Source organism: Python bivittatus, unplaced genomic scaffold (genome assembly GCF_059951505.1).
Source record: "Python bivittatus isolate LINGU-HERP-01145 unplaced genomic scaffold, Pbiv_v1 ctg000580_np1212, whole genome shotgun sequence".
Taxonomy (NCBI): Eukaryota; Metazoa; Chordata; class Lepidosauria; order Squamata; family Pythonidae; genus Python; species Python bivittatus.
The window spans coordinates 449,966-465,853 of record NW_028277087.1 but is presented as its reverse complement, the minus strand read 5'-3'; the positions used below and the strand labels follow the sequence as shown (position 1 = coordinate 465,853).

Here is a 15,888-nt window from a genome sequence, read left to right as displayed (position 1 = left end):
TTTCCAGGATTCATGAAAACCCAAATACAAGTTGTTAATCCTTTAGGCTTTTGAAGATGCCCTTGTGGATTTTAGAAGAGAGCAAATAAGGTTTCCCGTTCAGGGGTTGGGAGTCATTGCTGTCACTCACGCCTTGGTTAACCCCTTAGGGGAATCAAACTAACATATGCAAAACGTGTATGTGCTGGTTTGTATTATGCAGGTTGCAGATTTCTGTGGTTTTAAGAGCAGAACTGGAGGTTTTTTAAAAAAAAAAACGTACAGTAGAGCATTTGGCTATAGGAGCTGGTAAAAGGAGCAGAGTAACAGTCCTGGCTGTATTCATTTTCTTTCTGTTCCTGAGTTTTAGGGCAGCTTAGCTAAAACTGCTTGATTGTGGTCCCACAGACTAGGAACGTGTAAACCTTGAACCTCAAGGAGGTGGGCAAGGTCCTCCTGCTTGCTAGTTTGGCCACCTCTTTGTCAGATCCTGGATCCTCCTGGTCTGTTAAGGTGGCCCAGGTGGTGGCCAAGGTCTGGGTCCATGCGGTGGCATCTGCCTGTTTGAGAGAGGAAGTGGTTCTGCTGGCTTGGAAGGAGGCGGTGATATGCCCCCTCCTTAAGGAGCTATTGTTGGACCTCTCCATTCTGGACATACCATCCCGTCTCCACCCTTCCCTTCGTGGAAAAAGATTGTTGGGCAACGGTTACCGAGGATCTTGGAGGAAATGGATTATCTGGACCCGTTTCAGTTGGGTTTCAGACCAGGGTACAGTACAGAGATGGTGCTGGTCGTGCTTGTCGATGACCTTTGGCAGAGTCTGGATGGGGGTGGTGCGTCCATCCTAGCATTCATTGATCTCTCAGGGGCTTTCGATCCCGTTGACCGCATCATCTTTCTGAACTGGCTGCAGGAGTTGGGAGTGGGAGGCACTGTGTTGCAGCGAGTCACCCCTTTCTTCAGCAGTTGATTTCACTCGGTGTTGACAGGGAGGAGAGCGGTCACCCTGCAGCCCCTCCTTTGCAGGGTGTCTCAAGGCTTGACGTTCCCCCCTCCCCTGTTTAACATCTGCATGAAGCGGTTGGGTGAGGTCATCTGTCAGTTTGGGGTTCGGTGTCATCAGCAAGCTTTATATCTCAACTCTGGGCTGTGCAAGTGAAACTGCTGATGTACGGACCCAGTGTTTGGGTACACAAGGGACCACCAGTCTCCACCCGTTTCTGCCCACTCGTTAGGTTCTGGCAGGGTGGGTATGCTCCAGGCCCCTTCTATTAAGTGCCGTCATCTTATGGGACCAAAGAAAGATGCCTTCTTTGTCGCGGCCCCCGCCCTCTGGAACAGCGTCCCCCAGAGATACGGACAGCGCCCTCTCTCCGGAGTTATGAAAAGGGCTTAAGACCCGGCTTTGGTCTCAGGCCTGGGGTTGAGGCGTTTGCGCGGCCCCTCGTTTGGCCTGCTGTCATTTGATTTTTTTATTTCGGGATGTCTGAGGGATTGTATGTTTTTAACTGTTTGTATTGTTTTGTATTTGCAAGCTGCGCAGAGTTTATGGGAGTGGGCAGTTATAAGACAGTTAAAACAACAACAACGACTGAAAGCAAACGAAAACAGTTTTCTTGGCAATACCAAATAATTTGCCCACAAAGACCATGCCATGATCTTGCAAAAGCCCATAAACAGCATCCCCCCATCGCCTATTAAAGAGCGAAAGGCCATCTGGTTTTCGCTTTAGTCAATTAACTGGGCTAACTGGAGCTAGTTACTGTCATCCATTTGGGTGGACTAATCGGTGCGGCTGCACAAAATTGAGGAGTGGGGAAACAGCCCACTCCTGAGGCACGTCTCTTGACTGACCACGTGTTTCTTGCCTCTCTCTTCACAGCCCTCTGGTGCCAGCATGGAGGGCGGTGTGGATGGCCCCATTGGGATCCCCTTTCCCGACCACAGCAGTGACATCTTGAGTAGCTTAAACGAGCAGAGAAACAACGGGCTGCTCTGCGACGTGGTGATCCTGGTGGACGGGCAGGAGTTCCCGACCCATCGCTCCGTCTTGGCGGCCTGCAGCCAGTACTTCAAGAAGCTGTTCACCTCAGGGCTGGTGGTGGACCAGCAGAACGTGTACGAGATAGACTTTGTGAGTGCAGACGCCCTCTCAGCGCTGCTGGAATTCGCCTATACCGCCACTCTAACCGTCAGCACTTCGAACGTCGGCGAGATTCTCAATGCTGCCAAGCTGCTAGAGATCCAGGCGGTGAGGGACGTTTGCACGGATCTCCTGGACAGGAAGATTCTGGCCAAAACTGACCAGATGGATACAGTAGATCAAATTGATCAAAGGAACCATCTCCGAGCAAAAGAATACCTGGAGTTTTTCCAGAGTAATCCCATCAATGGCCAACCGGGCACCTTTCCATGGACCAACCAAGACTTGAGAGACCTTCAGAGGCTCAACTTCCGTGGCCGAGAGGAGGAGGAAGAGCCGGACTGCAACGGCATGGACTTCTACTCGCAGGCCGCCCTCAGTGACAGACCAAAGGCAAATGACTGTGATCCTGATGCCAAGCACGCCATGTGGGAGGAGGATGAGGTGACGGCCCAGGGACCCTTGTTCCCGCCCTCTCAAAATGGACAGTTTGGTGGGCGTAGCCTGCCGGTGGCCATGGGAGAGGATGACGCACCAGCGGCAGTTCAGTTGGACCAGCAGGAAGTGGGAGATTCTCCGGCTTTTGCTTCCAGGAGACCGGAGAGCGAGGAAGTAGATGCCCGGGAAGTGGATGGCTTGGCCGCCAGCGCGCTCCTGCAACAAATGATCAATTCGGTGGGACGGCAGCAGCTGGCTGACGAGGACCGCAAGGATGACGATGGAGTCATGGATTATTACTTGAATTATTTTAGCACTTCCCAAGAGGGCAGCGAGTATCCATCCTGGTCTCAGAAGGTGGAGAAGAAGATCCGAGCGAAAGCATTCCAGAAGTGCCCGATCTGTGAGAAGGTGATCCAAGGAGCTGGCAAGCTCCCACGCCATATTCGAACCCACACTGGCGAGAAGCCGTACGAGTGTAACATTTGCAAAGTTCGGTTTACAAGGTAAGGGGGGCAGCAGGGGGGAGGAAGTCGGGGTCTGCCTTGCCATTGTGTCTGAACACAGCTGCAAGGCAAGGTGGAGGCAGATTGGGGTTCGTTTCACCTTCTGTTGGGAACGATATCTGCCATCTTCTGTATCATCCCTCCATCTCCTAATTCCCTCCAAATATGTTGGGTTTCTAGCTCCAAGAAATTCTAATATTAAACCAACCCCAATGAAACCATGGCTAAAATTCCCAGAACTGGTTGGCTGTTCTTGCACCTCATCTTTCTTTTTAGCCTTTCGGGGAATAACGATTCCCTCATAAGAGAGCGTGATATTTATTTGGCCTCAATTTGGAGAATCCCAGACCATTTTCTGTTCAGTTTTGAGGAGGGTTGTTTAATCTGGTCCTCCTACACTTTTGGGAAGGAGGCTGATGAAGTTGTTTCCAAATTTTATTGAGCCACCTTAACAAGATCAAGGTGCACTTGGGCATATTTTTGTGTGCTGCACAGCCAAGAGAGGCCCTCTGGTTGACAAATGCAGCTCCTCCTGGGCTTTGTAAGTAGAACTAGGGGATCACAGCTGAGCAGAAGATATCCACAGGTGTATGTAGAATCAATTCAATCTCCAGCAACTCCCACTTGCAACAGACTTGGTCTCCAGTGTTCTCCAGATGTTTGGGCCTCCAGATTCCATGATCTTTTAACTGTTGGTTGTGCCAGCTGAAATTGATGGGAGATAGAGCCCCAAACACCTCCATGGGGCCAGGCTGCCTCCTTCTGGAGGGACTGTAACCACTGCTCTCAGTCCCAAAGGAGGCTGCTTCTGATGTTCTTCTCAATTCCACAGAGACTTTGGATGGGCAGATTAAGTTTAAGATCCATTAGAGCAAAGAGGCGGCAGGCCTTGACCTGGGGGACTCAGTTAAATCTCTAGTGGCTCCACTCACGTAGAGCCCAGGTTTGATGAGTTTTAACTTTGGGGGAGGGTTGTGCTTTTTTGTGGCTGAGCAGGTTGGGCAAACCCGGCTCGCTCGGCAAGTTGATCGTTCCGTGTATTGTGCAAATCCAGGAATTGGATTCATTTGGTAACCAAGTTAAATGGTTGGGTGAACCTGCCTGTGAGTCTTGGAGTTAGAGAACAACCTGTGGTGAAGAGCCATTGGGCAGGGTTAGCCTGGAAGAAGTCAGTGCACCAATGCCTGAGAAGAAGGCTGTTTTTCTCTGTGGATTGCTTTTCAGAAAGATACTGTCTCTCTGTGCAGGAGGCCAGCTGGTTCCTCATGACCTCATAGAGTATGCACATTATTCCTCCCCCCCGCCTTTAATGTTCTTAGATCCATTCTCCCCCTCCTGGAAGGGGGGGTCCCTTTGCATTAAGACTGTTCTTCCATGCCCTGCAGTGCATTAGGAGAATTTATGGCAGACGAAAGCAGAGCAGCAGGTTGCAAGCAGAAGGTGGCTGGCTGCATTGCTCTCCCATAAGCCTGTTTGCCAAACCTTTTCGGAGAAAGGAAGAGTGTGGGGATTACACCCCTGTTGAAGCCAAGGCTTCGAAACCCAGTCCGCAATACGGGGGGAGAAAGGTTGCACAATATTCCCTTCCTTCGGCAGAAGACGCTGCCTTTTGGTGGGGGGAGACGGAAGATGCGTCTCCCCCCGCGGGGAAGGCACCTCCACTTCTTGTCACTGCTTCATTTATGCTGCTTCCTGCCTGCCCAGTAATAGGAATTCTCTGAGCAGCGCACAGTCCATTAAGAGGGCGTCAGGGCACAGAACTACCTAAGCAATACGAAGCTGGAACGTCGGGTCGACTTTCTCTCTGGAAGCCCGGAGGGTTGCCGAGAGGCTTGGCTGCCTCTCAAACGAGGCCGCTGTGGCATTGCTGCACGTTTCTTTGCCGTCCCGTGGCTGAGCTGGGCAGGAAAGGTTTGAGAGCGGAGTCCTGGTCTACTTCCAGTGCTCATGGAGGCGGTTGCAAGACATCTTCCTCATCCCACCCTTTCGGTTTTCTTTTCCCAGCATTCCAGGCAAATGGGTCTGGCTCCACTTTTGTTTTTCCCCTAAAGTTTCTTCCCCCCCCACAATGCTTGCTTTTGGACTTTTGTCAACTTCAGGGCTCTCCCGGGTACGCCAGTCCTCCGCCCTCCTCCTCCCATTTTGGCTACAGTCAGGCTGACACTCGACAGCTCAGTTTAATATTAGAAGGAGTGGGTTATTAAAAGGAACAGGAGTTGCATCATATTCGGGTGACCAAGCAGAAATAAGTCCTGGGTGGACGGGGAAAACTTTTTATTCCGTTTTGGGACTTTGGGGGAGATGGGTTGTAGGGAAGCTAGTGCCTTTCCAACATGGAGGCCCTCCTGAAGCATCGACTTCAACTCCCAGAGTTCCCCAGCTAGCATGGCGATTCCTGAGCATTCTGGGAGTTGAAAGTCTCTCTCCCGGTATGTGGACTTCAACTCCCAGAATTCTCCAGCCAGCATGACTGTTCCTGAGAATTCCAGGAGTGGAATTGCAATTTTAAAAAAAATACAAGGGAAATAATGGAGGAAAAAAGGGGAAATTAAAAATGGGAGTTGAAGCCCACACATCTGGAAGTTGCCTAGGTTGGGAAACGTTGCTTTAAAGCAGTGTCTTTCGAACTTGGTAATTTTAAGATGTGTGGACTTCAACTCCCAGAATTCCCCAGCCAGCATGGCTGGCTGGGAAATTCTGGGAGTTGAAGTCCACACATCTTAAAGTTGCCAAGTTTGAGAAATGCTGATCTAGAGGTTGCCAGGCTGGAAAACACTGCTTTTAACTATGCAGAGAGTTGCCTGATTTCTAGCTGGGCCAGAAGGAGAAAGAGTGGGCTCCTTCGGCAAGTGGACCCAACCCACCCTGACTTCCTTCCTTCCTTCCTTCCTTCTGCAGGCAAGACAAGCTGAAGGTCCACATGAGGAAACATACTGGTGAGAAGCCCTACCTGTGCCAGCAGTGTGGGGCAGCTTTTGCCCACAACTACGACCTGAAGAACCACATGCGTGTCCACACGGGCCTCCGCCCCTACCAGTGCGAGAGCTGTTTCAAGACTTTTGTCCGATCCGACCACTTGCACCGGCACCTTAAAAAAGATGGCTGCAACGGAATCCCTTCCCGAAGGGGACGCAAACCCCGGGTGAGAGAAGTGGCGGTCGCCCCCGTCCCGGCCACGAATCCCGACGACAGCAGCCTCGCGGGGGGCGAGGAGGCCGAAGAGACGCAGGGGCCCGTCGTGCCCAAGGACGAGTTAGAACAGCACTTTGAAGATAGTTCGAACGCCGAGGCGGCGTCAGGAAGTTTGAATGTAGCGGGGGGGATCGTCTGAGGGTAAAACACAAGAACTCTCCTAAACCAAAAAAAAAAGAAAAGTGTCACAAAATCTAGTTATAACTTTCCTCCAGTTCCTCTTGGAAAATATGGTTTCCTCACCCTTTTTTTGGACGAAAAAAGAAAAAAAGAATAGCCTTATAGGTGTATAATGTATCTCTGTCTGTGATCTTCCCAGTAATAACCAGTTCATTATAAACTCTTGTAGCCATGGATTAATTTTAAATCTGCTCCCTGCCTTGAAAGAAGGTGACCAAGCCAGCAAGGTTCGGGCCGGGGTAGGGGCGGAAAGAAGAGGTCTGTAAAACGTGAAACGAAGCTTCCAGAATTTTAGTTTTATCTTTTAAAACTATATATATATATACATACATACATATTATATTGGCCTTTTTTAGGTATTTTAGAAGTCGCTGTTCCAAAGGGACACAATGAGGGAGGTCAGTGAGTTGGCTGACTTTAAAAAAAAACCATGAGGAAGCTTTAGAAAAAAAAATCTCCGTCCCCCCCTCCCCCCCAGTCAAAAGTGCTCATTTTTTCTACAAGGCTCCTTGCGGAGTTTTCATTTTAAGTCAAATATTGTTCTTAAGGGCTGTTGGCAGAGAATTTCAGGCCTGTTTTTAAATGTTTGGTGAATGGCACCAGGGGACTGAATTCCAAGGCTCTTTACAGCCTTTCTGGTCATCCTGCGTGTCACAGAAAAAGGGGTACAGTGTCTCTTGGGCACTATTATCAAATTTTAGGTCTGGAACAGGATGTTTGCCTGTCAGTCAGGGAAAACCTATCTCAGTGTACTTAGTTTCTTCAAAACCGGGGTCCCACGTGGTGCTATGTGGGCAAAAGGACTGAATGTAGTCTTGTGGATTATTCGTGGTCAAAGAAACCTCGTTGCCCTTAAGAATTCTAACAATCCACAATTTCCAAAACTCATTGAAAGCTGGCTGATGCCAAGAGTGTTGTATGCAAGCGAGGGAACCTCTTGGCTGACAAATTTAAAATAGTTGATCTAGTTCTGGTTCTGAAATGGTTTTCATCAGTTTCAGTACGAACCTCTCCCTGCCACCAAAAAACGACAAGCTTTTTGAGCATCTTTGGTGCTTTGTTAAATGCTTCAGCAAGGGTTTTAATATTGTGAACTGAAATCTCATTCTTAGTTTCCCTCCTGGGGTGATAAAACGAAGCCACGTCATTGCAAGTTTACTCAAAGTTGCAGTACACGTTTCTGCTTCCGGTCTTCAAATAGGATCACTTTGTCCCAACTGAGACCCGTGGAAGGGGATCCCGTGCATTGGCTTGGTTACATGGGATTCTCTGTTGGGCTCTTCCAATATTCCTCACCCCCAGACACATGCTCCCTCAGGCGCTGATTGAAATATTGGAAGGTTATCCTTTAATTATTCAGCATCCCAGACCTCAGGGGAAGCATATCCCAGGCACTCCAGTGAAACTTCAGAAATTTCACCAAATCATTTAGATATCCAATCCCACTGTGTAGTGGTCAGTTTTGGTTAAGTAGGACTTTTGGCTATAGCGGTGTTATGCAACCTTGGGGACTTTAAAATGTGTGGACTACAACTCCCAGAATTCCCCAGCCAGCATGGCTGGCTGGGGAATTCTGGGAGTTGAAGTCTACACATCTTAGAGTTCCCAAGGTTGAGAAACACTGGGCTGTAGGCAGTGGCTGAGGACCCCAAGAGCAGTGCTGTTTGGGAGTATCCCAAATCTCTTGGGTGGTGGCAGGGTTGGGCACAGAGCTGGACCGTTGTGAGCAGGCTGAGAGAGCCCTGTGTTGGCCTTGAGGTGGTGGCAGGGGTGCCAGGGATCTTGATTTTTCTAGGGAAGGGCCAAAGGTTGGGGGGGGGGGAGATTTCTGAAAAAATCTCAGGTGAGGGGCAGAAAAGGTATGCATTTGAACCCAAAACCTCTCCTCTGCCTCCAGCTTTTCCTAAACATGTCTTTCTGTAGCCCATTTGGCACTAAATAAGCCCTAAATACATGCCCCGTGGTGGCTTTGTAGGAAAAATGATGTGCTCCTGGCACAAACCAAACCCCAGCTAACTCATGGAAGCAAAAGTAGGTTCTCCCCCCAATTATGTGTCTTCTCCCCCCACCCCCTTTTGTATCCTCCCTGGTCCTAGAAGTCTTAGATAGCCGGATTCGCACTTAAGGGTGTTGATTTGGACCGTGGTAAGTAAGGTTTAGGGTCCAAAACTGTCTTTGGGGTGATTCACCAAATCTTTTCCTATTGTCCTCTCATGTCAATAGAAGCAGTTGTGTAGATGAAGCAGTAGCTATATGAAAATTTATTAAAGGCGCAGCTCCCTCTAAGCTAAAAAAACTAAGGGCACCTTTTAGCCATTTCAGAATTTTTTAAATGCACAGTTTAAAAATTATATATATAGAGAGAGAGAATGAATTTTAGTCTTATTATTTCCTTTTTTTTTCCTTTCTTTTCTTTTCTTTTCTTTTCTTTTTTGGCAAGCACTTTTTAGATTTCCTTTTTAATATAAATATTAAAAAAGGTGAACCGTTTGGCCGAATGTAATTAAATAGGGGAGTGTGTGTGTTTGAGAGAGGATTTAAAAAAAAAACAGGCTTGGGTGGGACAAGATGGATGTTTTATTTAATACAAAAAAAAGCAATAAAAACCACAAAAAAAGATTAGAAACAAAGAAGTCTTAGCACTTTGAAATGGAACGGGTACTTTGAAATCACTTTATCTTAATTTAAAAGAAATATATATCTATATATCTATAAAAAGAAAGAAACGAATATGTTTACACGTTGAAACCATCTTCTACGGAAAGAAATTTATTGTTGTTTATTGTTTTTATTAAAATAATTCCTAAAATTGAATTTATTTTTGTAAGAGAAAAAAAAATATGTATATATATATATCTATATATTTGAGAGAGAGAGAGAGAAACTCAAATGGAATTTACCATTTTGGTTTGTGGATTAATATGGAAACAGAAGCAAAACAATGGGAGGATTGGATTTAATTAGATTCTGTGACACACTGCAAAATTTAGGCAGAAATAAAGCAACCCTCGGAAGTGGTTTGCACTTCAGAAAACAATATATATATATATAAAAATGGAAGCTTGAATTTTTAAGCAGGAATCATGGGTTTTTTTGTGTATGGTTTATTTCCCCCCCTTTTTTCCTCCTCTTTTTGTTGTTTTTCTTGTTTCGTATACATGTCTCATAGCCGGTGCTGGCCTGTGCGTTACCCAACCACCACGTGGGTCTTAGGACCTTCTCGGTTGCAGGGCTGACCAACAGATGCCTTTCCTGGCCGCTGCAGAGTGGAGTAAGGCCAGGATTAAGAGTCCAGGCCTCGTAAGCCGACCCTTCGCTCTAGGGAAGGCGGTTCCAATAAACCCAGATCAGGATAATCTTCCCTCCCGCGTCCGCTTTGGTCACTGGGACTACCGCCTAACAGTTTTCCTCTCCAGCTAGTGAAGGCGGAAGGCATTGGGGACCTGGAGAATTGAGTCTCTCTCTCTCTTTTTCTCCACTGAGAGTGTGAAAAGGTCTTTTTCTACCCCAGGGCCTGGGGAGAGAAGCATCCTGCCCTCACAAAAATATCCCCCCCCCCAATTTATGTATTTTGGCTGGGCCTGGACGACTGATCCACCATGAAATTTCCACATGGGCTTTTTACGCCCAGCACAAATCTGAAAGCAACATTCAGCGGCCAGCTGAGCATCTTCTGAGAAGGACCGTGTCTGTCCTACTGACCCACGTAGATTCTAGAAAGGTGAAGTGGTGAACAGGAGTAGATCTGTTTTAAGTTGAAGTTCCTGGACATGTCAAGTTCCTTGGGTCCATTTTCTCCTCTCCCCCCCCCCTTTTCATCTTCACCGTTTTAGTCCATTTGAGGGGAGGGGGAGCTGAAAAAGGTCCAGGGGGCCTAGATGGATGTGTCCCCCACCCCACCCTGTCCTCAACCTTCTCTTCCACAGAGATCCTCGGCTTCGCACTGATTTCAATGATTGCATATGCAAAAACTAGCGTGGACTTTGTAAATAGGTAGATAATGAGATTTCTTATTGTAACCAAAAGTTGTGGTCTCTCTCCCAGTTTGTTTTACACCTCTGTCTCCATGACTGTTCCTGGTTGTGTGTATTTCTCTCTCTCTCTGCCCCCTTCCAAAGCCACCTAACAACTTGTGAATCCCACCTTGTTTTTCTTTCGCCCGTTGGATGCCTTCTTCTCTGAAATCCAGCTTGTACTTTCAGCTAGACGTGGGGGTCCTCTTTTGCCAAGAAACATCCGAAGACTGGCGGGAAGTCGCCTTGGTATGAGCACAATTTAGGACTGTGTTGTTGTTGTTTTTTCCTCTTGGTCGCTATTGTCCAAATGGGCTTTTTTCTCACCTTGCAGAGGGTCGCCGGTGGTCTCTCCCCAAATCTCTGCAACACGGCATACCAAAGTTTGATCTTGGGTGCAGCTCAACCCCGTTGCCCAAACCCAGGGCTGCCGTTGCTCCGCCAAGCACAGCCGCTGCCCCACCTTCTCGGTCCCCCCTTTTCTGTTTCATTCCCTTCAGGACTGGCTGGCTGACCGGGGGCATCCCCGTAGATTTGTCTGCTCTACCCATTTTAAACCTGGTTGGTTGATCAGCCCTGCTCCCTAGAGAGAATCCAGGGAATTGTGTTTTCGTGTTATAATGAGGGTCTGGCCAAAAGAAAAATGCATACCGTCCTGTCCCACCCCAACCTCGCCAGTAGTAACTCCGGTGATACTTCGAGGCAGCGTTTCTCAACCTCAGCCCCTTTAAGGTGGGTGGACTTCAACTCCCAGAATTCCCCCAGCCAGCATGCTGGCTGGGGGAATTCTGGGAGTTGAAGTCCACCCACCTTAAAGGGGCTGAGGTTGGGAAACACTGCTTTGAGGGAAGTTACCACTGGTTGAAAACCAATCCAGAGTGTAGTTTAGCTCTGCTTCTCCCCTTCGTTTCCCTCCACTGTTGTACTGTTCTGATCAGAGAGATTGCACCTCGCTTGGCCTGGTTTCTCCCATGGAGGGCAGCGGGACGGGCATGAAATCCAAAACGGAGGACGTGGACTCAGGAGTAAGCTGCGTGAGCGACGGCAACACTTTAACACAAGCCTTTGAGGCGTTTGCACTAAAGAGCAAGAATTGCGTACCGTCTTGCATACGGAGGCGCTGGCCTCTTGCGCTCGTTCTGCCTTAACCCTTCTTAAATCCTCTTTGTACCAGTGATGATAAAAATAACTGATTGCATGCAGGATTCCCATCCTTCAGTCACATCCTGTATATAGAAGGCATTTGATTTTTTCTTTAATTGTAGCGTGTATGTGTGTGTATACACACACACACAGGTTGTGGTAAAGTGTTGCCAAAGAAACCGTTGATTTTTACCACATTTCAGGAAGAAGCAGCAGTTCACCTTCAAAGTGAGATTGATGATGGAAGTACAAATGTGTTTTCCCTGAATAGGTTAATTTGTGAACCTATTAATTAATGAATTAGCTTGTTAACTTCAGCTAGGTGTTTGAAGCGGTCAGAGTACGTGTGTCTTTTCAGTCATTTGCTTTTGCAGATTTTGGGAGAGCGTGGGACTCCTCCTGTGGCCATTGATTGATTTCCAATAATTAGAATATTTGTTGGGAGGAGAATATTGTGCTGTTTGAAATACACCTGGGAGCTTCTGGGTTGGGGCCAGTGGAACGGATTCCATCGAAAAATAAACAGGAATCCCCCCTCCGCCCCCCAAAAAAGCTGTTGTGCTTGAAACGGGTGCAAGCTTTTGATCTGAAGAAACATTGCAACCTTAGAGTCCCCCAAAGTTTCTTTCTTCCTGTTGTCCCTGACTGAGAAGGACACACGCTCTTGTTGACACCGTTAGCTGTTCTCAGGTCACATCCTCGTTCTGTGTGAATGTAAATTGGAGAGATTATGATGAGAGCTGGAAGGAAGGTGACTTGCCAGTGGTGGTGAATGGGAGAATGGTGGGGCCGCCAAGGTGATCAGATCCCAAATGACAAATTGCACAAGCATTTTGCTGTAAACTATGGCCTCTTCTCATGGGAAGGTGGCTTATCTGTCAGGGGTTGGACTAGGGCCATTTGTAGCATCCCAGAGTGAAAACCTAGGAGCTTTTTGATGGGAAAACCATCTCTTTAACATCCTAACCTTCTGTCATTTCTTACATCATCTCCTCCTCTTCCCACGGGGACTTGAAAAATTCACCTTTGGGTCACCCACGTGGTTGGGCTGAAGCCTCTCCCAAGACCCTTGATTTGTAAGCAGCCTACTTCTGAAACATCGCATCTCTCCGGGAAGGCCAGTGGTAGCGAGGACGCCAGCAGGCGTAGGTGGAAAGGGATCTTGTGATGCTGGCAAGACGGAGGCACGGGCAGCAGACCCGTCTCCAGTAGCAGTAGCCAGTGGGCCAAACCTTTCCCTGTTCCTTCCCCATCGGAAGAGATGCCTCCCTCCATTAGAGGAGGCTGTCTCATCCTCCTTCCCCCCATCTAGCTCAACCCAACTTTAACCCACTCAAAGCCTTAAGCATAGATGATAAGAATAAAAAGAACACAGCATCTTTTAAATTGTCAAGGACTTTTCTTCTTTGCACTAACGTTGACCCATTGGATTCAGTGGGGCAATTCTGTTGCACTTTTCAAACAAAAAAAGAAAAAAAAGAAAAAAATAACGCTTTTGAGGATGTGCTCCAGAGCAGTGTTTCTCAACCTTGGCCACTTTTAACACGAGTGGACTTCAACTCCCAGAATTCCCCAGCCAGCATCGCTGGCTGGGGAATTCTGGGAATTGAAGTCCACTCGTGTTAAAAGTGGCCAAGGTTGAGAAACACTGCTCTAGACTGTTTGCCTGAGTGAAAAACAGAGCAGGGACTTGGGGACACTTCCGGTTGCGAGTCGTCGTAGAGATAGAAATCTTCTCCCAGTGAAATGGGCTGTTTCTTCTCTTTGAAACCCGATGCTCTTCATGCTTCCTTCTCTCCCCCCCATCCTCACCACCACCCCCAATCTAAAAGGAGATGCTCACCCTTTGGACAGCTTCCACTTCTGATGGGGGGGTCATCCCTCTTCCGCTGTGTCTCATTCAGTAAGGCACAGTCTGAATCAGGTTCTTCTTCTACCTAATGCCAGGTAGCGTCTCTTTCAATGTTGATTTACGTCCATCTCTCTCGTTGCTTCTTTCTTTCCTAACCTCTTGGCCATCCGTAATCCATCACTGCCTCCTGTCTTCTCTTCCTTCAGGTCCAGCTGCCCGACGTTGCCCTATAAAATAAACCTATACATCTATTTATATTTTCAGCTTACGCCGAAAGTTTTATTTAAGTTGAAAGGAACACTTTCAATGTTACTGTTGGGTTTTGTTCTTTGCTTTTTCAACATTTTTTAAAAAGAACATTTCTTCTAACTGTCCATGTGAGATTAGTTTCCTAGCTGGGTGTCCATTTAAAGTATCCCTTTTTAGCCTATGGAGAACTTTAATAAAAGTCTTTATTAAAGCTACGTGTTCTAAGAAATATATATTATGATATATGATATATATATGATATATATATATATATATATATATATATATGTGTGTGTGTGTGTGTGTGTGTGTACAAAAAGAGAGAGTTTGAATTTTATTCTGAGAGCGGGTCATAAAACTCTCTCTTTCCCTTTACCAAAAACCATATTTAGCTACAGGGAAGATAAAGTCAAGATTCCATCAGCTAAAACCCAACTTTCTTAAATCCTATTATTACTGTTATTATTCAGAGCACTCTAATTGTTCATTTTCTTGTAAAAAAATAATAAACAGACTTTAAATGACTAATTTACTGTTGTTGAGTGAGGTCAGCCAAGCACAGAGAAGACATTCCATGTATGTTTGATAGGGTTTTTTTCTTAGAGTTTGGGAGAGAAGTACAGAATGAATATATAAAACATAAAATGCACTTTTGCGGAGGGAGGGGGCTTAAAATATATAAAATTAAAATGCAGTTGCTCTTTTGTTCTTGTATATAAGATCCCCCTTTAAAAGATAATGTAATAAATGCTAATTTTAATTGCCTATTTTTTGATATCTTAATTTTTTAAAATAAAAATCTCTAAAATGTTGATAATTCTGGCTGGAAATATGAAGAGAGAGAGAGAGAAAGCAGATGAAGGATAAAGGCAGTTGTTCGGTCAAAGGGCCAACTTAGGGGATGACTCTCAACTGTTGTCTACATCACTGTGGGGTTTTTAAATAGCCGTTGAATCTTGTGCCACTTTCCAAACAGCTCTTGGCACACCTTTTGTAAACTGACCAGCTCCCTTCACAGAGGCTAACTTGGAACCTTTTTTGTAAATCCACTTCCCTATGGTAGCCAGGCAAAGCAGATTATTTTCCAGATACTATAACGCCCCCCCCCCCGCCCTGCAGATAGGTGCATAAGCTCTCGTCCAAGGTAGGAGTTTTGTACTTAGGGTTTGCTCTGATATGCAGGTGGGTCATTAACCCACCGTTCAACAGGTGCCTACAGTGAGTGTTCGGGAGCGGCTGTAGCTTGTTCTTAAAAATGCAGCTTTAGATCCTGGAGTTTAGAGGTGGGGGGTGGGAAGGGTAACAGCTTCTCATCTGCCCCAAATTGACACGTCTCCAAAACCTTAAAAAACAGCATTCAAACATTTCGCAGTTCTTTATTTTATTTTTAAAAACCGAGCCTGCAGCAATCAGACGGGGTTGTTGCACCCAAGGGCGGCTTTCAGGCAGCCGAGGGCAGTTTGAAGTCTGAGGAAATGTCCCACAGCGTTCCTTCCAAAGCAACAGAATCCATGCACGTTGGCAGTTTGTGACTCTTTTGCCCCTGTGGCAGGCACGCCGTGGGCCGGCTCATAGGTTTTGGGGGGAGGAAATATACGGAGACCCTGTCTGGCCCAATATCAGGAATTTTCAGCTGCACAGCAGCTGTGCTGTGTGAAAAATAGGGCTGTGAGGGATTGTGAGTTAGACAGGAACTCACGGGATGGGAATTGATGTATTTGAAGCTGTCCTGATGGGGTGGAGGGGGGAAAAAAGGTTTTCAGCTTAGAATAGAATAACCTGACTCAAAGCATTCTGTCGGAACAACTGAATGGGCTTCATTCTGTTCGAACAAAATTGGAAACGTCTGGAGGGTGACATCAAACAGAACTTGTCACGTTTGTTTTGAAGTTGAAATGCCCCAAATCAGTATTTTTCAACCTCGGCCACTTTAAGATGGGTGGATTTCAACTCCCAGAATTCCCCAGCCAGCATGAATTCTGGGAGTTGAAGTCCTCACCTCTTAAAAGCTGCCAAGGTTGAAAAACACTGCCCCAGAGGAACCCATTTGCCCTTGTTTTCCATGGCCAGACAACAGCTGCCATTAGCAACGACTGAGTGTTGTCCTGAGGTCAGGCTGAAACGAGTTTCAGGCTGATTTTGAAACAAAGTTCTCAGAAGTGGGACGCTCAGATCGGCTGTCTCAGCTCGGG

The 15,888-nt window shown here is 46.9% G+C and overlaps 1 protein-coding gene across 1 annotated transcript in view; it reads left to right on the top strand.

Moving 5' to 3' along the window:
• ZBTB7A (zinc finger and BTB domain containing 7A) overlaps positions 1 to 10,773 on the top strand; it is a 38,662-nt gene extending 27,889 nt beyond the window's left edge. Inside the window, 3 exon segments of the mRNA XM_088149306.1 lie at positions 1,863 to 3,067; positions 5,966 to 6,383; positions 6,385 to 10,773. Of these exon segments, the coding sequence (XP_088005432.1) occupies positions 1,878 to 3,067; positions 5,966 to 6,383; positions 6,385 to 6,423 (1,647 nt within the window). The 5' untranslated portion in view covers positions 1,863 to 1,877 and the 3' untranslated portion in view covers positions 6,424 to 10,773.
• Positions 10,774 to 15,888: the final 5,115 nt, after the last annotated feature.